The sequence below is a fragment of the Sardina pilchardus genome, chromosome 8 (genome assembly GCF_963854185.1).
Source record: "Sardina pilchardus chromosome 8, fSarPil1.1, whole genome shotgun sequence".
NCBI lineage: Eukaryota > Metazoa > Chordata > Actinopteri > Clupeiformes > Clupeidae > Sardina > Sardina pilchardus.
Window position 1 is genome coordinate 15,153,043 of NC_085001.1, and position 24,923 is coordinate 15,177,965.

A 24,923-nucleotide genomic window follows, 5' to 3' on the forward strand; every position below is an offset into this window, starting at 1 on the left:
TCAGACACACATACACACACCCACACACTCACAAACACACATACGCATACACACACACACACATATGCATACACACACACACACACACACACACACACACACACACACACACACACACACACACACACACCTCGTGTCTGATTGAGCGGATACAAGAGAGTGAATTCTAATGATACAGGGGGGCCACTGCTGGGTATTTCAGCATGCACGAGTCTCGCGGGTAATTAAGAGTGACAGATCTGCACTCTAAGGTAGAGAAAAAAACAGGATGAAACAGAGAGAAAAAGAGAGAGGGAGAGGGGGGGCAAGCTACAAACTGCTACTCGGCACTCCAGTTTCCACAGACACTTTCTTCCCCAATTTCCGTTTTGTTTTCATTCCTTAAACCCATCTCTTCCTCCCCGCCGTCTCTCCCCCTCTCTTCCTCTGTCTCCTCAATTCCCACCACCCACTGTTAAACACTTTCACAAGAGTTGCAAAAGAATAGAGACACACAGAAAAGTGAAACCTGAAATCGTCCCCCCCCCCCCCCCCATATATTTCTTATTATTTATTTCATTTCCACTCATGCGCACACCCACCCAGTGCAGCACCATCGTTGTCACGAATGCTGCCTCCCTGGCACTCTCAGACGCAGGCATGGAGGACGTGCTGTCTGTCTGGGCAGCACTAACTAGGTCCCTCCTGTCCCCCCTCCCTGGGGAGGTCCCACTGCCCACCCTCACCCCCCCACACACACACTCCACCTGCCCCCCCCCCCCCCCCCCCAAACACACACACACACCAACTCCCCTCCAACACACACACCCACACACACCGCCACCACCACATGAGCTGGGCAGCGGCCTGTTTACACCTGCTCTTGGCTTCTGTTTAGCTGTGTGCCAATTAGGCACTAATGAAATGGTGGGTGCTTGGCGAGCGGCTTCTCCGCTCTGATCCCACCGAGCACTTTGATCCCCCCTTTTTTTTCCCTCCCTCTCTCTCTCTCTCTCTCCCACCCCGCGCTTTCTGACAGATAAGGTGTCTGTGCTGAGCCTAAACCTTCTCTTTGGAGCAAATCCAGTTCATTAAAATGAAGGGTTTAGAGTGGCAGGGAGAGCGAGGGAAGAGAGGGAGGGAGGGAGAGAAAGGAAGGGGGGAGAAAAATGCAGGGAGAGGTGGAGAGGAGCGGAGGGGAGGGGTATTTATGGTAAAGCACCTCAAGTGTTGGGAGATTTATAATGATCTCCTCATGTGAGTCGGAGTTTTTACGCCTGGCGAGTGGGGCGATGAGAACAGGTGGATACAGCTGGGGGTTTGTGATTGGGAGGAAAACAAAGAAGGAAAGAAAGAAAGAAAGAAAGAAAGGAAAAAAGAAAGAAAGACAGAGAGAAAGTGCAAGTGTATGAGAGAGGGAGAAACTAACAGAGGAAGAATAAAAAAAATACAACTTTTTCCCTTGTCCTGTGCAAAGAGACTCAAAGTGGCTTTTCATACTGTTACAAAAGGCAACCACAGTCCGAATTACAATAAAATATTCGACCACACTGACGGCCCAGCACATCCCAAAAATCCCATTACTCTTTCTTCCAGAAAGCTGCTTCGGAAAGAAAGACTAAATTATACAACAGCTGAAATACCCTCGTCAAGTCGAGAGAGAGAGAGAGAGAGAGAGAGAGAGAGAGAGAGGGAGATAGAAAGAGGGAGAGAGAGAGAGAGAGAAAGAGAGAGAGAGAGCCGAGCCCCCCGTTCCCCTCGTAGGAGGGGAAGCCCGCGATTTACAGCACGAGGGAAGATGTCAGAGTCGAGCACGTTGGAGCCGTCAGCGCAGGCAAGGGAAAAATATGACTTTATCTAGTGTCCTGGAGAAGAGAAGAGAGGGGGGGGGGGGGCAAGAAAAGGAGCGGCTGGAGATTGCTCCAGACAGGAAACACACTGATGTTCTCGCTAGCGGTGAACCTGGGAGACAGTTGTTCAGTCCGTCACAATCGAGCGCATCTGTTTTCCCCATTTCCTCCAGAGGTGGAAAAAAAATAGACAAAGAGAGAGAGAGAGAGAGAGAGAGAGAGAGAGAAAGAGAGAGAGAGAGGGAGGGGTAGAACGGGTTCCAAACAGTAACCAAAAAAAGTGGAGGAGGAAAACAAGAGGAACTCTATTCCACCATTTCACGCTGATAGCCAGACAGACAAAGCAATCACGGGGAATGGGGGAGAGTCCTGTCTCATTTAGTCGGGGCCCTCTGCGTGATGCGTCCGTCCTGCGGTGCTCATTTACATGCACGGGCACGAAAGCCCACGTCGGAGCGGAGAGGGAGGACAGGTTTCCACTGGGCAGAGCGCACACACACACACACACACACACACACACACACACACACACACACACACACACACACACATTGCCAGGCAGCCAGACAAGGGAGGTGTATGTGTGTGTGTGTGTGTGTGTGTGTGTGTGAGAGAGAGTCTGTGTGTGTGTGTGTGTGTGTGTGTAGTGGTGGTGATGGTGGGGGGCGTTGGCAAATAAGTCACTGTAATGATCTCAAAGTAAAGCACATCCATATGCCTGTGTGTATTATTCCAGCAGGGATTCACCTACCTACCATGCCTGCGATCCCATTCCAGAATGTGTGCTGAGAGCTCGCATAGAGAGAGGGGGGGCATCTTCTTCCACATGCAAATTGCCCCTATGCACACAGTGGAGTAATTTGCCTCGTTCTCCCGTGTGAATTTGGAAGAGCGAGAGTGCTCTTTGTGCGGGAGGCGGCTAGACTGCGCCTAAGAGGAGTTTTTTGAGCTGAAGTTGTAAGGCTGCTAATATCAGCCATCATGGTTCGCCTTCCACCACTTCTCTTATGACGCTCTGCACACCTCCCTTTCATTCCCCCCCGTTCAGCATTAAGAATTGATGCGGTCTAAAAGAGTGGCGCACGTGAATTAAACATCAAGGTGCTATTAGTCCTATAATCTCCAAAGCCGAAATCGGAGGTTTGGACGCCGGGTGTTAGCGAGTCCTCTGAAGATCAGAACTGAGTATGCACAATGGACGAGCCCACCCCCACCCCCCACCCCCCCCACCCCCCCAACTCTGCCATCATTTTTGCGATGTTCAAAGCGTAAATGTAAGGCTTATTCTCCTATGCGAAATTGCTGGGACTGTTTGATAGCAGCCTCCAGCACCGGCCCAGTCACCGGCTTGGGAAATTCATTACACATTTGCATTGCATGGGTGATTTGAGAGAGTTCTGAGGTGTTGTATATTAATCCTCATGAGCGCAAATATGGAAGCCCCTTCCCTGGATAAAAGCCAATGTTAGATGTTAGACACATTTGGAGGTGAATTAGAGAACGCTTTCAGACACGTTTACATTCCATGTCTGAAAGGGCAGATTCTCATTCACCAACAGTAACTTGCATAGCTTCAACACCCATAGGCAGTGTATATCTGTGTGTGCATGTATGTTTACAGATATATGTGGGGAGTGTGTGACCCCAAGAGTTGTCCCCGGTTCCTGCTGTATCCCCACGTAAGCCTCTATCCATCCGCCGGCCCGTCTTCTCCCAGCTGTGTGGCGTCCCCTCACACCCTGGAGTGAGCTGCTGGCCTCAGCCCCAGACAGCCTTCAGTGTGAATCACGAGCATCAGCAGCACTACTAATGGTTTTCGGTGCTGGGGGTGAGACTGAGCTTAAAGTGGCAGCGTTCACACGCATGCTTCTCCTCTAGCGATGTCAGAGTTATTCCACCGTCCAAGCGCCGCAGCCAACATGGAGGAAGGACGTCTTGAACAGAGTTGTGTCTGTGTGGAGCCACTGCAGTATAGGAACGGACGCACGCACATCTATATCATTTCGACAGGTGCTTGATATGGGCACAATCGTAGTCAAAGGAAAAATATCCGCACACTAGCCACGTTTACATGGACAGTTTTTTGTCATTCCGATTAAACTATTCCGATTGAACATTTTTGCGCCGTCTGTTTACATGGGCTACATTCTATTCCGATCAGACGCTTTAGAATCTTTGATCGGAATAGCCGTTGTTGGCTACTTTTCATTGGGAAGATATAGCAGTCAATCCGAATGACCGTATACATGGGTGTTCATTCGGAATAGGAACGGACTACACCACCTCTTCCATTCCGATTACAATTCTGATCGGATCAGCATTTTCATTCCGATTGAGGTGTTTATATGACGATTCTCATTCCGGTTGAGCTGTTTTTCCGCTTCTAATCGAATAGAAGTGTCCAAGTAAACGGGGCTACTGTCTTACAGGTAAGCCTGACGAAGAGCTGAGTGGTCGAAACGTTGTACATTGCCATTAAAGCGGGAGCATGTAAGACAGTGTGCGGATTTTTTTCCTTTGACTCTGTGTGGAGGCAGTCATTACTTCGGTAATGAGGAGACATTAAGGAGACATTAGTGTGCCTAGAACAAAGGCGTCGGTTGCTGAAACAAGAAAACAAAGCGAAATTGTGGATTGGACAGTTGAGAGATATGTTTGGATTTTTCCAGACGACTAAAAAATCCTTCAGCTCCCATTAACGTCTGGAGCAGGCTGCTTTGTCTGTAGCCGGGTGGTGTTTCCTTCACCTTGCCTGGAGCGAAAATCAATCCAAACGGGGGCCAAAGGAGAACTCTCTGATTATTTTAAAAGAGGCGCTGGCTGATATTCAGTGGCTCTTAGAAACAAATCAGCTCAAACCCATCGAGAGAAACGAGGTGTTGCAAGAATTCTTCATTTCCAAAACGCGAAGACCTCTCTCTGTGGGATGTTGGCCCCATTAGACACTGGAGGAGCAGCAGCCCAGGCACCCACCCTCACAGGGAACGCTTTGGAGAGGAAACCCACAGGCCGACGTTGGGACACAGCTGGTCCGACGCATATTTAATGGGAGAGGATTCATGATCTCTTTCTCTGACTCTAATCCTGCTATTTTTCTGTCTCTTTTAATTAGGCGGTTGTCCTTTCGGTCTCTCCATCCCCTCTCTTTCTCTCTATCCCTCTATTCCTCCCTCTCTTTCCATCACTCCCTCTCTTACTCACTCTATCCCTCTCTCTCCCAGTCTTTCTATCCCTCTAGCTCTCTCTCTCTCTCTCTCTCTCTCTTTCTATCCATCCCAAGAGAAATGCAGAGAGCCCACTACAAAGGGCTTTTTGAATCAAACTGCGACATCTCAGGGGCCAGAACCTTCCTTTTGATCGGGCCGCGCAGTGCCAGGGCTATGCAGATCAGGCAGTCTCTCTCGCTCACACACGCTCGCACTCAAACACAATGGAGAGTGACACCTCTCGCTCACCTCCCGCCTCCATTTCCTGCCACCACATCAAACCACAGCTTTTACACAAAGAGTTGGAGAGACGAGGGAGGGAGAGAGGGCAAGGAAAAAATGGAGAGAATGGAAACGAGAGAGAGAAAGAGAGAAAGAGAGAGAGCGAGAGAGAGAGAGAGAGAAAACAGACAGAATACCTAATGGAAGCACACCTTTTTGAACTTCAAAACTGGCGGATGGGGCTATTGTCGCCTCTCTGCGAAGCTTTTTTGCATTTGGGGGGAGGGGGGGGGGGCGAGGGGGGGTCATGGAAAGATGAATCACCACGTGGCGCTGGGCCGCTTATGCACCGATTACCTTCCATCAGGAGGGCCACGCCGCGCAAATGGCTGATAACGCTGTGTGTACACGCCGCCTGATATTAATATAAATCACAGAGTCTGCTCTGCACAAGCCCAGCAGATGGGCCCGCTTTGGCTGCACCTCACCCGATGCCCAGCCGAAGCGTCAGGAGCATCCATCTTGTCAGCATGTCTGTGGTGCACCAGCAACACCACGGTTTTAGGGATGGAGGGAGGGATGGGGGGGGGCTCCGTTTTCCTCCCCAGCACTGTGGAGAGTGAAGGGGGGCCGTGGAGAGGGGGGACGACGGTGATGGATGCCCTCCACTTCTGATGAAGCTCCTGGTATGTGCTACTCCGCTCGAGCAGAAAAGATGGAGGGGGGTGGCCTTATGTGCTGAAGTGGCCAAACCCCCCACCTCCCCCAATCAACCCCCACCAACCCCCACCGCCTGCTCCATCCTCCCATTGCGAGCAGAAGTGTCTGGTGGGGCGTGTGCTCACTCATGGCAGCTCAGGGCTGCTCCCCTAACAGATGGGGCCTCCTCCTGGGGTGAGAGCGCCCCGGGCCCCCTGCCACAGCAGCAGAGCCAACCCAACCCAACCCCCTCACCGCACCGCACCGCCTCTGCTTCTGCACGGGTCTCACCGGATCTCCACTTCAGCGAGACCATAGACCGTCAAGCCATCCCAAACTCAAGAGCAATGATAACAGCTTATAAGTGTACCTTTTAGCTTACAGGAGCCATGCATCATTTTTGTGTGTGTGTGTGTGTGTGTGTGTGTGTGTGTGTGTGTGTGTTGTAGATTTCTGTCAATGACTGCGCCCCGATGCCAAATCAGCAAGTGCGGGAGCACAAGACCCCCCTCCTCTCCGCCTCCATGCAAATGAGCGTCGATGATTCAGGACGTACGCGGCTTTGAGAAGCTGCTGACGGAGCACCTGAGAGGCGCTAGCGCTTGATCTGAAAGCGGCGCTCCCTGGAGGCGGGCGTTGGCGGCGGCCGAAGGGGAAGGAGAGAGAGAGACGAGGGCCGCCGCGAGTTTTAAAACCGTGTCGGGTTTCCTTCGCCTCCATCACGTGCGGATGGCATATCATTTCAGAAGCGGATGAATAATGCACGGGGTTGGGGCCCTTAGGCCCCGGGTGGGGTTTTTTGAGTGTGTGTGTGTGTGTGTGTGTGTGTGTGTGTGTGTGTGTGTGTGTGTGTGTGTAGTAGGGAGGGGGTTAACCCAGGCCCTGGCCGCTCCATCCAAGGCAGTGGGGGGTGCCCCAGCTGAGGACCCTCCGCGGGGGAGTCGATGGAGGGGGCACTTCCTCAACCCCCTCCCCAAATCACCGGGAGGCCAGTCAATAGTGCTGGGGGGAGAATGGAACGGCAGGCAGGGGGTCAGTGAACTCCTACGAATAAAGGTAGAGCGCATGAAGTCAGGCTGTGTGTGTGTGTGTGTGTGTGTGTGTGTGTATCAATGTATGTGTTTTATGTGATTCTGAATATACAAGAGTCTGTGTCTATCTGTTTATGTGTATGTGCATATCCAAGGTACAGTATATCCAAGCTTTGTGTATCAGCACGTGTGTGTGTACTGTAAGCGTAGAGCAATAAGGAGAGTGTGTATATGCCTGTGTACTCATGAGAGTTGTGTATGCCTTTCAGGATATGTAATTATGTATGTAGAGGGGCGGGTGGGCTCTGATGGTGGCACTGGTGCAGATACCCAGGCCCCTCAGCTATCAACTACGCGTGCTGCAGTTGTTAACAGCTGAAAGCCTGCTGTGCGGGGAGGAACTGGCATCTTTATAGAACACGGCTTCCGAATGCTGCGAGCAACCGCCACAAGCATCAAGATCAACAACAACGACTCCAAAGCGCTGCCACTGACATCAGAACGAATTTATCGCCAGCGAGTGTGAGAGTGACTGTCAGTTTAGTCAATACACACCATCCGCACCACAGGAATCAACATTAGCTATCTTTACGGCGTGCTCGTCCGGGTCATTACCGAACAACAATGGAGGATTTCAGTGTGCAAATCACAACAACAGCTTAAGTTGCGGACCACATGTTCAATAGCAAACAAATGGTGAAAGAGTGTTTGTTAAAACGGAGTTGACAGGAAATTAATAATCAATGATGGAAGCCATCAATTCTAATGTGTTTAGCAGCAGCGGATGGACAAGCGCTTGCAGGCGCGACTGGCGGGGGCCAAGAGGGGGGGGGGGTTCTGAAAATGAGCAGGCGTGTTTAATTGCTTTGAGTGGCGGAGTGGTGTCAATAAGCTCCCTTCGCCTTGAGGCGCGGCACAGCCCTCATGCTGATTAATCCCCCTGATTACAAAGTGTTCCACTTTCCCAAATCCGCACAACCTTGGGGCGGCAACTAATACCTCGGAACACCTCTGTGCGGGTCGGGCACACACACACACAGATTCTCACACACACACACACACTCACACACACACACACACACACACACACACAAACACACACCTACCGGTACAGTACACGCACACACACACACACACACACACACTCATAAATACACTATACTCACACGCACACACGCACACACACACAAACACACAAACACACACACACACACACACACACACACACACACAAACACACACACACACAAACACACGCCAAGGCCTTGTGGGGACTCTAAAGATTATTTGCAGCTTGCAGTGCTCTATATCCCAGAGCCAACAGAACTCTCCGTCTGAACTTTGCTGGCAAGAGTCTAATCCAAGATCAGGAAGCAGAAGTCTTCCCCGCCATTTACTAATTAGCACAAATCCTGAGCCAAGTAACTGGTATAATCAGCTACCTCCGACTATGTGTGTGTGGAGCCACGCAGCGATTTGTAATGCAACTTTTCCAAAAGAAACGTATCACCTTAATTAATAGGTTGCATTCACACACACTCAACCATACTGTAGGTGGAGAAACAGGAAAAAGAGAAAAAAGGTCAGGGTACACTAGATAAATTTTCTCACACACACACACGCACGCACACACACACACACACACACACACACACACACACACACACACACACACACACACACACACACACACCTGAAGCTCTTGGAACACAAACAACCTTTGAGAGTCCCAACCGCCCCCTCCTGAGTTCCCAGCCTTAACCAGGCCAGGCAGAGGAGGAGGGGGGGCCCCCCGTGCTGAGGGGCTCCGAGAGGAGGCTCGCCCGACACTCACCCATGGGGCCGTGGGGACGAGCAGCGAGAGGACGAGGAGGTCGCTGCAGCAGCCGTCCAGCTCGGACACGCAGCTCGCCGCCTGGTTGAGCAGCCGCGCGTAGAGGGCCGAGGGGCCCCGCCGGGGGGGTGGGACGAGGGGGGCCTCCCCCGCTCCACTGCCGGGGGCCAGCACCAGGCTCAGGGTCTGCCTGATCCCATGCAGGTGTTTGAACAGCTGGCAGAGCCGGGACTCCAGGGCACTCTACAGGAAGGGGAGGGGGGAAGGGGGGGAGGGGGGGGGGGGGTGCAGAACAACAAGCGTCAACACTGTCAAAAAGCTGAGGGGCGCTGGCACAGGTGATGGGTCAAGGGAAAAGAGGACAAAGAGAGGGAGGGAGGGAGAGAGGGAGAGAGGGAGAGAGAGAGAGAGAGAGGTAGAGAGGGAGATAGAAAAAGGCAGAGAGAGAGAAGGAGAGAGAGAGGGAGGTAGAGAGAGAGGGAGGCAGAGAGAGAGAGGGAGAGAGGGGGGGAGAGGGAGGCAGAGAGAGAGAGATGTCCGCAGGGACCACGCACCTGCCTGCCACAGGGAGAGGACACAAGACAAGGGCCCGTCGGGACTTGCAAAGACGTTCATCAAACCCGTCAACATGACAGAGTATGTGCGTGCGCTTCTCTCTGTGTGTGTGTGTGTGTGTGTGTGTGTGTGTGTGTGTGTTTGAGGGACAAAGAAAGGTGGAGACGGAGGCTACTGGGCTGGTCTGTGGTGGGGCTTGTTTTTTTGAATGCCAGCAAGCAGCTCAAGGTGACAGGAACAATAAACAAAGCTGATGTGAAGAGAGACAGAGACAGAGACAGAGCACTGCCACACCAAAGATAGACAGAGACAGAGAGAGAGAGAGAGAGAGAGAGGCCTGGGGTCTGACACCAGCATTCAAATATGCAAACAGGGATCAAACAGCAGGACCCGTCCAAAGACAACCACAGCCATCAGCTTCAGAGGCCCACACAGACCCGGCAGATTCAGGGTCAGCAGGAGCTTTTCAAAGCGACGGGGGATAAGCAGCACTTTAATGCTGTGTGTTTGTTTGGAGCTCACCATTATTTGCTGGATGCCATTTGAGGTCTCTACGTGTTGCTATACATATGTGCTGGATGTCTGCATGATTACTGGTCGTCATGCGAACCATTTCTAAAACACCGAAAAAATGTCAAAATATCATATGTTTAAACGTTTTATGGTTTTGCATCCAGCCTCTGTGACGGGACAAACTGGTAATACCCAAGTTGGCAAAGAAGATCACGTTGGATTAGATACGATGATGAAATAACGAAAGCCTATGACATCAGCCCTCAAATAAAAAACAACAACAGACTTTCGTGGCGGCATCTTCCCATCCAAAAAACTGTCGATTAATCTTGGAAGTCTCCATGTTTGTGATTGCCATGTTCCGTTACATTGTGGCAGAGGAACCGTTCTCCACTTCAACGGTACTCCACCGACATTTACCAATAGCTGATTTGTTCTGCTTTCTGTTGTCCTGTTTGACTGTAAACAGACAACGGCATGAAAACATCAAAAACATCCCCCCCCCCCTCCCCCTCGCCCTCTTCCCACTGCCCAGGCTCAGGCACCATGGGATTCATATGCTACCCATTACGACGGACTTATGACCAATTTGCAGCGCGGGCAGCCAAGGGCCTGATTTAGAGTGTGCACATGGCGCTGTTAGCATGGCTGGAATGCATTTCCAGTGTGAAATTATTCCAGATGCCAAGCCTCACCTCCACGCTCACCATATCTAACAGCCTTATAAGTGCTAGCAGGTTTTTACGCCGGCATGCCAGCAGCTCGGCCTGGGCAAAGGTGGACGCAAACACGCGCTTATTTACGGCCAAGCGGATCAGGCCCGCGTACGCAACAAGTGTACGAACTCAAACCAACTAATCTCATTAGGACTCAACTTAAAAGGGTGCATTTATTGGTTCTCTATGAATGCCGCATCATGGTCTCGCATGTCCGTCCACATTTGTATGTAACAGTACAAAGAGACAGGGTAGATAAGAGCGTGCCGGGGCTGTGGTGCGAGTCGGGTTGGTAAGAGGTCAGTGCCTGTTACCAACCCGTCTCTGTTCCAAAACCAGACCGTGGAGCAGATTTCTGATGGCTAATTTCACTCTGTTCTTTTTTTTCCGCCTGATGACACAGTAGGAAGTACAAAAACCCAGTGGACTTCAAAACCAAAGGTCAGCAACAATGCAACAGCTTTTCTTATCCTTTTTCTCCTTTCTCTCTCTCTGTCTCTCTCTCTCTCTCTCTCTCTCAGTCACGGTCCACCATGACCAATCTCAGATAAAGCCAGGAAAAGGAAAGATTGCAAGTGTCCATCTCTATGAGGCCAAGCCTAGTCTTCCCAATGCCAGAGAGAGGGGATAGTGCTCTCAGACAACATCCATGTAGGTGAAGGGTGAGGCCAAGAAGACAGAGAGAAAGAGAGAGAGAGAGAGAGAGAGAAAGAGAGAGAAAGAGAGAGAGAGAGAAAGAGAGAGAGTGAGAGAGAAAATGAGAGAGGGAGGGAGAGAGGGGGGCTCTCAGAGGGCCTTCAAGAAGCATGGAAGAGTCATCACGAAAATCAAGCCTCTCCATCGACATGTGTTTCCCATCTGCGCCCGCCATCCAAAATCATCACTGTCTGCTTTCAACGTTTTATTTCTTTTTGCACAAATATGATCCTTTATATCGCTGCTGTGCCACATCTGATTTAGCAGCTTCCAAAAAGAACGGTTTTAAGATCACTGGACGATACCAAAATCGCTGGAAGCAGAATAAACTAAAAACTTTTCTATTGCAGCCATATTACCACTGTCAAGAAAATGTGACGAGGACATAAAATCTTTTGCAGAAAATCCAAGGCCCAAATGTTTGACTCCTTCATATCTTATTTTAATATATACTCTAACTCTGACCTGATGATGAGATAATGCACATTATAAATGCACATACTGGTAATACATTATATTAGCTACTTACAGTAAGTTGAAAGTGCAAGTTTCTTTTTTTCACTTCAGAGAAAAAATTGAGCAAATAACTGAATGCCATCTCTCCTTTCCTGCATCCCTCTCATAGTGAATCATGTTAACGGATTAACATGATGAACAGATAGGACACATTTCCATATACTGTAGGCTATGAAAATGTACTTTCAATTGTACTGTATAAAATGAAACCGTATCAGTACAACCAATGCTGCCAGCCTACAATTCCCAACCTCTGGGAATGAGAGCAAACACACTCTACCCACCCCCTAGCCTCTCTTTAGATTACTCTCCTAGCTCAAATTAAAGGAATTAAATATTAAATAGTTCATTAGCATAATTCCCCAAGCTTGTTTGAAAGACATCAACCAGCCCCATGGCTCATGATAACATATACCTATTTTCATATACCATTGGGTCCATAGAGGTTTTCATTTTTCCAGTCAGTGGAGGAAAATCAAGAACATACAGTACTATATGGTGTTTCCATTTCTTGATGAAATATAGGACAACATTTACATAGGCAGAATGCAAAGGACTTCTGTTCGGCTTTTCTCTCTCTCCACGCTCAACCATCAACCATTCATATTCCCAGGATTCAATTTGACTGCACATCATCCCTGTGTCTCCAGGGAGGCTGATGTGGGGAGAATCCACTTTAAATTTAAATTGCCCGACGGACTGCACCGGTGTTGTTGTTTTCCGCAGGGGTGGAATGAAGCCGGGCCGGTGTGAAAAGGGAAAAAATGAACTGGATGGGGGTTGAGCTGTGTTGAGATTAAACATTTCTTCATGCCCGACAAAGCGTGCAGACTGGAGACCAGAGGTTGACACGTGTGACAAACAATTATTCAGTTGCCGTCGGAGAGCAGCGCTCGGGATTTAACCTCTTCTACATTAACAGAGAAGACGATTATGCCCCCCAACCTGTCCCCCAAGCAACAAAATGGTTGTGTTAAAACGTCTCCATATGGAGAGAGCCGTTAAGGAGGCATCAGAATGACCTGCTGGTGGTTGATACTTTTGTTATGTCTGCATGAGTGAAGCTGAGCAGAAAACAAAAACACAATACAGCATAGAGCATTGTTGAATTGTACTTCAACTACCTTAAAACAGACAACACGACAGACACAACATACTTAAAAGCAAGACTTAAGGCCAGCACCCACCGGACACATACGTGTCGCGACAAAACAAGAAAAAAATTAGAACTCCGTAGTTTTTAACGGAGCAAAGTCCACTAGAAACGTCTGCCGTGTGGCAGCCGCACAGGGTTAGAAAACTGTTCTAAAATCCTGTGCGTCAAGCCCACACCGCTGAACACTGTGTCCGATGGGTACCAGCCTTTAAAAGGATTCTGCTAGGCAAGGGGATAGTATTGGAGGCCCCGAAAGATGCTCAGCCAACAAATCATACTTAGGGCAGTTAAGAAAGCAAACAGCTGGTAGCAGGTAGACTCCAGGGGCACTGAAAACTCTTTGCTGAGGGCATAAGGGAAGGTTCAGCGCTCCCTTGAAATTTTGGCAGCCTCAAGACAATTCAAGCTACCGACTGCCTAAAGCTTTCTACCCAAGAATAAAGTGCTTTAAGGTATACTTCCCATGAGAGACTAGAAGACGCCTAGTCCCTGAGAATATGCAATTGCATTTTTAAGAGCGAACACACAGCTTTCAGGGGATGTCTGATGTCTGCGTGGTCATGTATTATTAGTGAAGGCAATCGCAATTTGTGTTCTAGCATAAAATCATTTTGCAGACGAATATTGCTGCAAGGACAATCCTAATTAACATTTCGAGGGAGAAACTAGTCAAGCAGATTGTAATAATTGCTGTGCCAATTAAGGACATGTGCGGAGAGGCAAATCACATCTTCTACAAATGGAATCAACTATGTTACATTTACTACACATTATTCCCAAAAGGCACGAGTGAGGCTTTAGCAATGATACTGAAGTACATGTTGTTCTGTCAGATAATCCCCCATGACATATTATTAGCAATGTAACAAGAATCATCTGAAACAGTTGAGCCCTCAAAGAATATGCTTGTATGATTGCATTTTTAGAGAACATCAATGAATTCTTAATAAATAATGGCATCTAAAACTGGTCTGTTGGAAGGTTGCTGAGATCATGTGTGCACAGCACAAATACCTTATTGTTTGCCCTTTAACCTGATTACTCCTTTCTCTGCATGTGTGAGTGTTTAAGCACAATATGAGGCTCAAGAATTGTTTCTCAAACCAGACAGATTTCTAAAATGTTGGGCATTTAAGGTGCAGTCAAAAACTAGAATCTAAAACAGTCATTGTCTTATGAGAAAGGAGGCCCACATTGTGCATATTACTGGCAATAATCAGGGGAGCGTTTCCCAAAAGCACAGTTGCTAACAATGATGCATCTTCCGTTGTAGCGTCACTGCCAAACCGGAGTTGACAGTATTTGAGTCACATGTTACAGATATGCTAACAACACAGTGTTGATATTTTGTCATATTTCAGTCACATTTTAGTAAGAGCTAACAAATATGCTCTTATTTTCTAATATTTCAAAAAGGAAAATGCAATATGTGACAATATGCATAACGTACAGTAAATCTACGGACTCACATTTGGCAGTGACACTACCAAGGTAGTTGTTATCATAGTTAGCAACTATGATTTTGTGAAACAGATCCCAGAAGTCCTTCAAAACTGCAATTGTCCTTTCTGTGTAATGGCCATCGCTACACTTTATACTGGTGCTGGATGGACTCGGCCATCAATATCACACCCAGACTCATTAAAGATAAAGCAGGACCGTTTACTCATTCTAGGAACTGAACATGGATGGTGACAGATTGGGCACTACAGTGCAGATAAGACTGATAGCACAGTGCTATCAGCGGCCACCCCCCAAAACCCGTGTTTGATGAACCAGACTTACCACTCGCTGAAGGTTTAAGTTATTTGTCTTGCCATAGCAGAGATCAAGCAGGGTCACTGGCTGCTTGACCAGGTTTGACTTAGTCAGCACCCAGGGCATGGAGAGGTCTTCCACCGTGGTTGCCTACAAAACACAGAGCAGAAGATTACATTCCACAACCTCCCAGGCACCCCGACCCCCCCTTTAACACACACAGCCTGAGCCTCACTAAGCGCACACCAGGGGAACATCAAAGCAGCAGCAGGATTTTTGTGCTTTTTCGTTTTTTCTTTCGCTTCAGACATTAGAAAAGCCAAAGCTACTCAAAGACAAATCCACTCAGATGAGATAGGGAGTCTGAAGAAGACGTACATCACAGACTTGGACAGGAATCTCTGTGATTTCGGAAACCACCAAATCTGGTTAAGTGGTACTACAGCAAGGACGTAGATTGAAGATACTGTAAGCAGGCTCTATTAGATGAGAATAACACTCAGGTATTCTGAGAAGAGTGATGTTGTAAAGGGGGTACGGACAGAATAGAGGCTGAATTAGCATACAGTAGCACTGACAATACCAGGAGGATTAAAGCTTAGCATTACCACAAGGATACTCTCCTGGCATTATAAAGAGGTAAAGGGGCTAAAGAGAGCGCTAAAGAGCTAAATAGAAACGTTAATTTAATTAGTGATTTGGCACAGGCAGCAACTGAAAAGCAGTGGTGTGTCTGTGAAAAACTGAAACAAAAATAGTTTAGCTTTGAATAGAATTTCACACCTTCTCGTCAGCCCCCATCTCAAGTTGGGTCAAAGGCTCAATGTGAGTGTTTCTCAAGAGCACTTGAACGTTACAGGTTAACAGACTATTGTGTCCTACGTCTGCCACAATCTCCCGACTTATTTTTGTGGAATTCTTGAAGAGAAATTCTACGCCTACCAGTCCATCTGTCCACACAAAGCCCAGAGCTCCCCATAATATACTGTATATTCACTGCATTCAATCAGACAGAGAGAGAGAGAGAGAGAGAGAGAGAGGGAGAGAGAGAGACAAAGAGAGTGAGAGAGAGAGAGAACCTGTGTAGATTTCTCTGAGGAATACCTGATATTAAAACCTAATAAAGAAGTCTAGCCTCTTTCCCCTCTCTGATGACCTCTAATCACAATGCCACGAAGCACAAAATAAAAAGTGAATCGCCGAATTTCCCAATATAGTTTCCCCAGGAAATGGTAAGATGTTTATAACCTCTCCACCTCTATCTTTTTTTTTTTTTATTCGCAGTGAGCAATACAGGTCAGGGCTTTCAGGAACTGTTCTGGGAGATTAATTTTGCCGTTCATCACTGTCTGTTTTCAAACTCTGGTGGCTGCACAATAAAACTCATATTCTGAGGTCTGGAAAATTGTCTTTGTTTAATACCGGCGAGGCTAAACAATGAGACAAAAATGTGTTTATCTGAAACATGTTACAGCTCCCTCTGTAATCTAAAGCAATATTAAATATGCATGTGTGCTCAACCTGCAGGAGGAATTTCAAACCGCAAGTCCTAAGATTTGTTCAGCTTAATAGATTCAACAATTGCGAAATATCTCATCTGCTATTATTAATGCAGAGCTCAGGAGACAACATACATACACTGACACAAACACACACACACACACACACACACACATCAGCATTCCACCTGCAAAGTCGGAAGATTCCTTCCAGACAGTGCTGAATTATGAGTATCACATTTTAAAATGCGAAACCATTCCCCTTTCCCTTTTTTTTTTACTTCGATGGGTAGACTGGTTTACGGGCTTGTTATTTTTGAAAGGAATGCACTCTGGCTGTCTGCATGGGCACTATAATGAGCAGGAAATATTCACCGCGGCGCAAAACGTACACTGATGACGCCTCGGGCAGGCAACATTCTTTCCTGTGCCAGAGACTTATAAATCTCTGACGCGCTGAGCAATCTCCATCGACTCATCTTCATGACACCACCAAAAAAAAAAAAAGAAAAAGAAAAAAAACAGGCCGATCGCAGCTGTCTGAACAAAGCCTCGGTTAGCTTCTGGGGCCACAAAACGCCGACACATTTTCCATGATTGGACTGACTGTGAGCCTGAAGCAAAAAGCTTGGGAAGCATTCGAAGACAAGTTTGCTTGCTTTAGTATGCAAGACATGGTTTGTGCATTTCAAAAATTCTGGCCTCGAAACGCCTTTCAGACCAAGTGAAAGCTTTCTGTGGCTGATGGAACTTTTTTGGAAGAGCTAACTCGGAGCGAGGGTCAACTGTCCTGCTAGATTATACAAAGCTGACAAATTCACCACGAAGCAGTCACAATGGGGGCTGTCTTTTGTGTTTTGCATAAAAAGCAGCATAAACGCTTTGTTCGAAGAAGCAACCAACACAAGTCATCAAAAGGACGACGAGGAAAACAACTAGCAGCAGATGACCTAAAAATGTCAAACAAGCCATCACACAAAATATTACTTGTGGTGATGTGAGGTGACAGGAGAAAAGAGTGGTGTTGTTTTTCTTCCCCTGGAAAAGGTCATGTCACAAAAAACATGACGCAAAAATACCCCAGCGATTTCCAAACTAAGAATGTGACACAACATTTCAGGATTATGCAAACCCAGCGCCACTAACTCCATCAGTTGTCGTTCGCTTCCAACAGAGCGATCTGGGCGGCGCTCCGAGTCCGCTCCCCTCTCCTCTCTTCTCCTCTCCCGGAAAACACAAGGGCAGGATTCATAGTAAACATCTCCGCTCCTAATCCGCCCCTTACAGGCCCGCGGAGCGCGGCTCAGGCAGTCACAGACCCACATTCCACGGATGTCTGAGCCAAACCGCAGTGACACAGCCGTAAACATGCAAATGCGCTCCGCTTTAGTTCGCATCACAACCCCCCCTATACACACACACACACACACACACACACACACATACACATATGCTTTACCTCAAGTTAAATGTTTGCGTGTTTGCCATTTTTAGGACCCGACTTGTTTTTCTGTGTATGCCCCGCAGCCCACACTGGAGGAGGAAATTCCGTGAGCAAATTGGTGAATGGAATACAGTCCTGAGGCAATACAAGAGGGCTTTACAAACAACCACACAGGCACACCAGCACAAGCACAAGCACAAGCAGCGCACGCCGTTGTGACATCCAAACGTTATCTTTTTTTACACGACGCGGCGAATAAAATGTTAATGCGAGAAGACGGATGGTGCTTGCTCTGGCCCTGCTTGGGACGCCGCTGGTCTCCCACGGAGTGTTTGACTAATGCAGCCGAGCAGATGTGCGAGGAGGGTGGAGGAAGATTCATCAGGGCAGACATTGCAAGTGATTGAATCATACAGGGCCTCGGAGAGAGAGAGAGAGCTCAGGCCCCAACGCCGAGGAAAAAAAACATCGGCTGAGAAACGTCGGCTGTCTTGCAGCGCCTCTCGGGCCGGCGAGACAAAAACAAGAGTGACGGAGCTTCCCTCGTTCTCTCCCCTGGCCCCAGTGGTGCATTTTTTGTCATTTTGTTGGCTTGGTGGTGAGTCCCCAGCTACCACTGGTTTTGTGACAGGTGTTCGTAGTGCTTCTTTCTTTCTCTCTCTCTCTCTCTCTCTCTTTTACAGGTGCAGACGTCTGCCCCGGGGCCTTCGGTGACAGATGACGGGTGGACGGGTACGGAAGCGTTCCCCTTACACGCCCGTATGCCAAAGCCAAACCCGCCATCTGCTAGATTCCTCTGATCTGTGCTGAAGCAGTGAGAACCCCCCCTCCTCCTCCTCGTTCTCCTCCTCTGCCCACCCCTCTCCTCCCCAGCCTCTCTCCTCCTCCCCAGCCTCTCTCTGTTCCCTCCAGGCTCCTGTGGCGGCCATCGTGCTTTCAATCAGCCTTCAGAGGGATGGCAGAGAAGCTGGTGGCTTTTGAGGCCACCTGGCTGTATAGCCACGATGGGCCACTGAGAGAGCCAGACAGACAGACAGAGGGAGTGGTAAAATCAGGGTAGGTCGCAACCCTGCAACAATGAATTGATGAATTAGCAGTTACTTACTAATTATAATTTGTTTGGTATACGCTTAATCTGTTTCTTTGACATTTTGTCAGGAATTTTGCAGTTTCTTGTACTGAAACATTTTCAGCTTTAGTGCTCGGCTCAGTCCTCGATGATGGTAAACCAAAAACATTTAATGCGTGGACAAAACAAGGCATCTGGGGACAAACAAACAAACAATTGGGATAATCATTTAAATGAGAAGAGAAACCCAACTGATTATTCAACAGAAAACAATTCTTAGCAGCCCTAGTTGGTGGTTAAAAAAGAGAATGAAATCAGTATAGATCATATTAGTTACTCAAATTTCATGATGGGTCCAAGTACATACTGTACAGTACAAGACTTCCATGTTCTCTAGAACATCTCTGCAAACCAACACAAATGCAGATGTGCACAGGGATTTTCCAGACAAGGGCATTTTATTACAGGGGGGGGCGCAACACCAAAGCCAGCCATTTCACCACAAGAAGAAAGCATTCAAGTTTAATGCACACCACCTTTCAAACCCCCATAAATAATAAATGCATTTCTCACTCCCTCTCACATGCCAAAGTATTGATACATGTTAGGGAGACTTGCATATATGGACAATAGCAGAGCTGTGTCTTGCGTTGGGACACATTAAGGAGCTACTATCTGCTGAATCAACTCAAACATCAGTGTGTACGACCAGTACATTAAATAGAGGAAATGGGAAGTCCATTGAGGACAATAACTGTGTTGACTTCGTGCCAGGACCTTCAGCCTGCAACACTCAGGAGAATACATGTGCAAAAGCATAAGCCACAAACACCATTTGAGAGCCTTCACGATTATTACCCATTTAGCAATATTACCAACACAGCGGGGCTTCCGTTGGGGCTTGGGCCCCGTACATTATTCAAAAACCAACATAGGCTTAGGCTCAAAAGGATTATGGATGTCTACAATGCTTATACTAAGAGCTCACGATTAGTGTAAAAAATGGAGAAATGCTAAATAAAACAACATGGACAAGACTTTAAGGTCCACATCACAGGGTTAGACAATGCTATTTGAATTTCAAGACAAGTGTTGTAATGGAGCCTGCCTGGAGTAACCTTTGAGGAGGGGAGGGAAAAAAAAAGATTGTTATTGAAATTCAAATGCAACCCTATCTGCGTGGGGCACAGGAAAAGCCTTCAGCTCCAAATGAAAGTATTTCAATAAAAACGCACAAAGAGAAATATGTGTTTTATGTTGCAAAGCAAATGTAACCATACTCTCAAAGCAAAAACACAGCCGTACAGTGGACAGCTGTCCTTGCAGCACCCTGACAGGCAGTGGAGAGAGAGGGAGAGAGAAAGAGAGAGGGAGGGGGGATGGAGAGAGAGAGAGAGAGAGAGAGAGAGAGAGAGAGAGAGAGAGAGAGAGAGAGAGAGAGAGAGAGAGAGGGAGAGGCAGAGAAGATGAGTGACCTCTCAAGCCGGAGAGCAAATTGGGTTTGATATACGCTCCTGACATTCCCTAAACTAATAACCCAGGATGGCGAGCACAGTAATTACTGTGATCCATGTGCCAGGGCCGTGGCGTGGAGCGACTGCAGGGGCCGGAATCCGCCCTGGATACGGGAGGAGCACGAGCAGCCACCACCCAGCCCCCACCCACCGCCACCACCCACTGATCACTTCCTGACATGAGGGCCATTGGAGAACAGTGGTCACTGCCAGCAATTTACTTTCCTTCGCTGGGCCCTGCGCCGGGGTCACGGCCTTATCACAAGAAAGCATTTCTCCGCGACGATGGATGGCGGCTCGGGGAAGAGTCGTCTGCACAGCGCACACAAGCACAAACACGCCCCCACAAACAAACACACCACACAAACAAGAACACCACAAATGCATACACACACATACACACACACACACACACACCATACATATACACACACAATTCTTTGCATATTCTTTGCTTATTTCACAAATTCACAAATACGTTGAGTTTACAATCTAATCTATGACAAATTCAAAGAAAAAAAAAACAAAAACAAACAAAACACTCTGTCCCAATTAGCTTAGCCTCTTCAAGCTGGCCTGGCCCGACTCTTACTAGGCCTGGGGCAGTGGGACGCAGAAGAATGTTCCCCCGAGCCTGACGGAACATCTCAGCGCCTTGAACTCTCCCGACCCCCCGAGAGACAAACAGACCTGGTGTGACTCGCGCGTCCGTCCAGTGAACTGTTTGAACTAGATAATCATTTCTGCATTTGCAAGAATGAGGCTATTATCTGGCGATCTCTCCTTCCCCATCTGTTTGAGTTTCAGCGACGGACCCTCCTCCCACAAAACCACACGGCCGTAATGGTGCTGGTTAGCGAAAGAACAAAAGGCTCCAGAAAGATAGTCTTGATTCCCACTGCAATGTGGGAGAACATGGAGCAGAATGACACTTCACGACCGGCCTTTTTTCTTTTTTTGTTATGATGTTAGAGTTTTTCTAATGCCACAGAAAACATGTGAGCTCACTGTGCCATGTCATTTGGTCTCAGGCCTTAAGAAAGGCATGTTGTGAATTTTCCACGCTTATTTTCTGTTCGACATCTGTGTGTGATATTTTACGGAAAAAAAGACTAGCTGTTTCTTCCCTCGCGGCCGACGGCTCAGTGAAAGCGGCAGGAACGTGGAGGAAGTGACTGCTGGGAGCGCAGTCGTGAAAATATGACTGCGTCTCCAAGAAGAGAAATCACTGATGGGAAATAACACAACAAAAATCCAGCGGCTGATTGCATTAGTTAAACATTTAACATGGGATAACCCCGCACTGAGGCGAGAGCAGCTTGAATTTCACACTCGCTGAAGCAAGATCAATGATAGGCAGAGTGCTAATGGCAGGGCTTTCGTTTTTATGAAAAAAAAGAGAGAGAGTTTTTTCATTTGCGCCTGATACAAATCTGTGGTCTTCTCGAGGCAGTGTGTGACTTTAACAAGCCGTAAAATTAATCTGATGAAATCCAGATGGGGGAGATGAGGGGCGCAGCCACAACCCCACAGAAAGCCTGACACCAAATATGGACCGAAGCGAGGCAATATGAAACAGATTTCGTCCCAATCCCACCGGCATGTGGACTGCACTGGTCTTCGTGGCATGAAAAAAAAAATGCATTACCCCCCCCCCCACCCCAACCCCCGTGACACAGTGTCAGTTATGAAAAAAACCCACATCCTTCGGAAAAACAATTCATATTAGTCTTGTTCTCTGTCATGGTGCTAGTAAACAACGAGGTTTTTTTTTATGTCCACTCCTCCTGCACCTGCTTAACAACAGCTTGTTTGCCAAAGAGAGGCAGCCCCTCTAAAGCAGAACATGGAGAAGTTACTCTCCGTTTCGAAATGGATTTCATACTGGAGTTAGAGCAGTTTTGACGAGGGCAAGAAGAAAAATGTGATGCAAAAGATTCCCACCAGCTGTTTTCGCAGTGCAAAGTGCGCTGCCAAATTAAGGATTCTCATGTCGACATGAAATCTGTTTCGAACCATGTCGGTGCGAGCGGCGCCAAGAGCCAAGCCAAGCCAGATCTCGAGTGCTTTCTAGTCTTCATTTCTCTTCTCATATTCTTTCATTTCTCTTCAATACTTCTTCTTTAGTTGCATTACTCTTCTTCTGTTTCACTGAGGCACTGGGCATATTTTACTGTGCGAAACATACACACAGCAGTCTGGCTGTAAATTATTGCTGACAGAATTTTTTCCGGGAAGTTTGTCCCTCTTTTTCGACTCATCAAGGGGCTTTCAAAACAACACGGAGGAGAAAATTACGGTTTAATTAAATTGACTTCATTAACTAGCACACTATGGGGTGCTGACAGAGCCTGACATTAATGAAAGCAAGTAAAAGAACTATCAGCATAATTGTTTTCAAGATCATGATGGGGCTTTGAAAATTTAATTACAGCCAAAATACATTACTCAATGGAGGCTGGAAGTGTGTCGTTGCCTCTGTTTCCGTGGATGGAAACCCCCATAATTCACCCAGTCAAAGCCTCATTGTGTGGCATGATGGGCAATTTTCTAAATTGTAGATGCTGTCATAATTACAGCAAGTGCCAATATTACCCATCTGATTCCTATGGCCACCGCCTCTTAAAACACAGACTTTAAAATAACCAGCACAGCCATGATTGCCTGGGTATGGAAGAGCCAGACATTTTGGAAAATAATACTTGATCCTGAAGTCATCTCTCATATTTGATCTCCAACCGATGTTTGTATTGTGTTTAAAGGGATATTCCGCCATTTTTGGAAATACGCTCATTTTCCACCTCCCCTCGAGCAAAACAATCGATATTTACCTTGTTCCCGTTCATCCAGCCATTCTGTGAGTCTGGCGATACAACTTTTAGCTTCAGCCTAGCATAGATCATTGAATCGGATTAGACCATTAGCTTCTCGCCTGCTAGCTTCATGTTTAAAAGTGACTAAGATTTCTGGTAATTTTCCCATTTAAAACGTGTCTCCTCTCAAGTTAGAAAGTGCAATAAGACCAACTGAAAATGAAACCTGCCGTTTTTCTAGGCTGATTTGACATGGAACTACACTCTCATCTGGCGTAATAATCAAGGCAACTTGCAAACGTACCATAGGCGCAGTGATATCTTACGCAGCATCTGAAAATAGTCCCCATAGACAACAAGCAGTAGTAGTGCCAGTAGCTGCAAGTTGCCTTGATTATTACGCCAGATGAGAGTGTAGTTCCATGTCAAATCAGCCTAGAAAAACGCCAGGTTTCATTTTCAGTTGGTCTTATTGCACTTTCTAACTTGAGAGGAGACACGTTTTAAATGGGAAAATTACCAGAAATCTTAGTCACTTTTAAATATGAAGCTAGCAGGCGAGAAGCTAATGGTCTAATCCGATTCAATGATCTATGCTAGGCTGAAGCTAAAAGTTGTATCGCCAGACTCACAGAATGGCTGGATGAACGGGAACAAGGTAAATATCGATTGTTTTGCTCGAGGGAAGGTGGAAAATGAGCGTATTTCCAAAAATGGCGGAATATCCCTTTAAGGACGCACGTGTAGATTTGACAAGTACGGCAATTACAAACAAGAGACCATTATGTCCACTCTTCAGTCTGGCTAACATTAATGATTGCCCTGATGTGACAATTAAGGGCAAAAGCTCATTTTCTGCAGTACAGTGTATACTACTGTTACTATTCTGCTTGGTTTACAATAACAAAGAACAACAATCATGGGAACATATAAACAACTACAACAACAACAACAACAATAGTTCTCCTATTAACATAGGAAAACTAGGCTTAATGGAAACTGGTCTAACAGCAGCCTTATAGGGTCTACTTTTGGATGATGAGTGTTATCATCCAAAACAACATCAGAGCAATTTTGAGTACAACCGGAATGTGCATTTACAACTGAGTAGCATATACAGTGCCTATAGAAAGTCATCATACCCTTTTGAAATAGTTACTTTTTTTGTCTTACAGCCTGCAAGCAAAACCCATTTTAAAAAAAAACTTTTCCAGTTTTATTAACAAATTTAGCTGTACAACATCAAAATAATGAAAAAAAAGTAAACAGTTCTGAAAATTAATAAAAAATTAAAAACTAGAATAACAGGGTTGGAAAAGTCATCATACCCCTGACTTAATACTTTGTAAAGCTTCCTTTTGCTTTCATTACAGCCATCAATCTGTTTGGATATGTCTCTATTATAGCTTTCCACACCTAGATAGGGGAATATTTGCCCAATTTTCCGTACAGAAATGTAAAAATTTAGTCAAATTCTGTAGGGAATGGCGATGGACTGCTCTCTTCAAGTCAATCCACATATTTTCTATAGGATTTAAGTCAGGGCTCTGACTTTGCCACTCAAGGATATTCACCATCCTATCCTTAAGCCACTGCTTTGTTCTTTTGGCAGTATGTTTAGGATTATTGTCGTGTTGGAAGGCGAATGACCTCCCCATCCTCAGCTGTCTAGGAGAGGGACGCAGGTTTTCCTTAAGAATGTGGGTGTACTTGGCAGCATCCATTTTCCCTTCTATCCTGACCAATTGCCCAGTTCCCGCTGAAAAGAAACATCCCCACAACATAATGTTGCCCCCACCATGCTTCACACTAGGTATGGTGTGTTTTGGGAGGTGTACTGTGTTGGTTTTCGC

The 24,923-nt window shown here is 47.1% G+C and overlaps 1 protein-coding gene across 1 annotated transcript in view; it reads right to left on the bottom strand.

The window, feature by feature from the left end:
- Window positions 1-24,923, bottom strand: part of LOC134089442 (uncharacterized) — a 55,396-nt gene that overhangs the window by 15,050 nt on the left and 15,423 nt on the right. The window contains exons 7-8 of the mRNA XM_062543884.1: window positions 14,759-14,881; window positions 8,822-9,064 (exon numbers count right to left, since the gene is read on the bottom strand). Of these exons, the coding sequence (XP_062399868.1) occupies window positions 8,822-9,064; window positions 14,759-14,881 (366 nt within the window). The remainder of the gene's footprint in view (window positions 1-8,821; window positions 9,065-14,758; window positions 14,882-24,923) is intronic.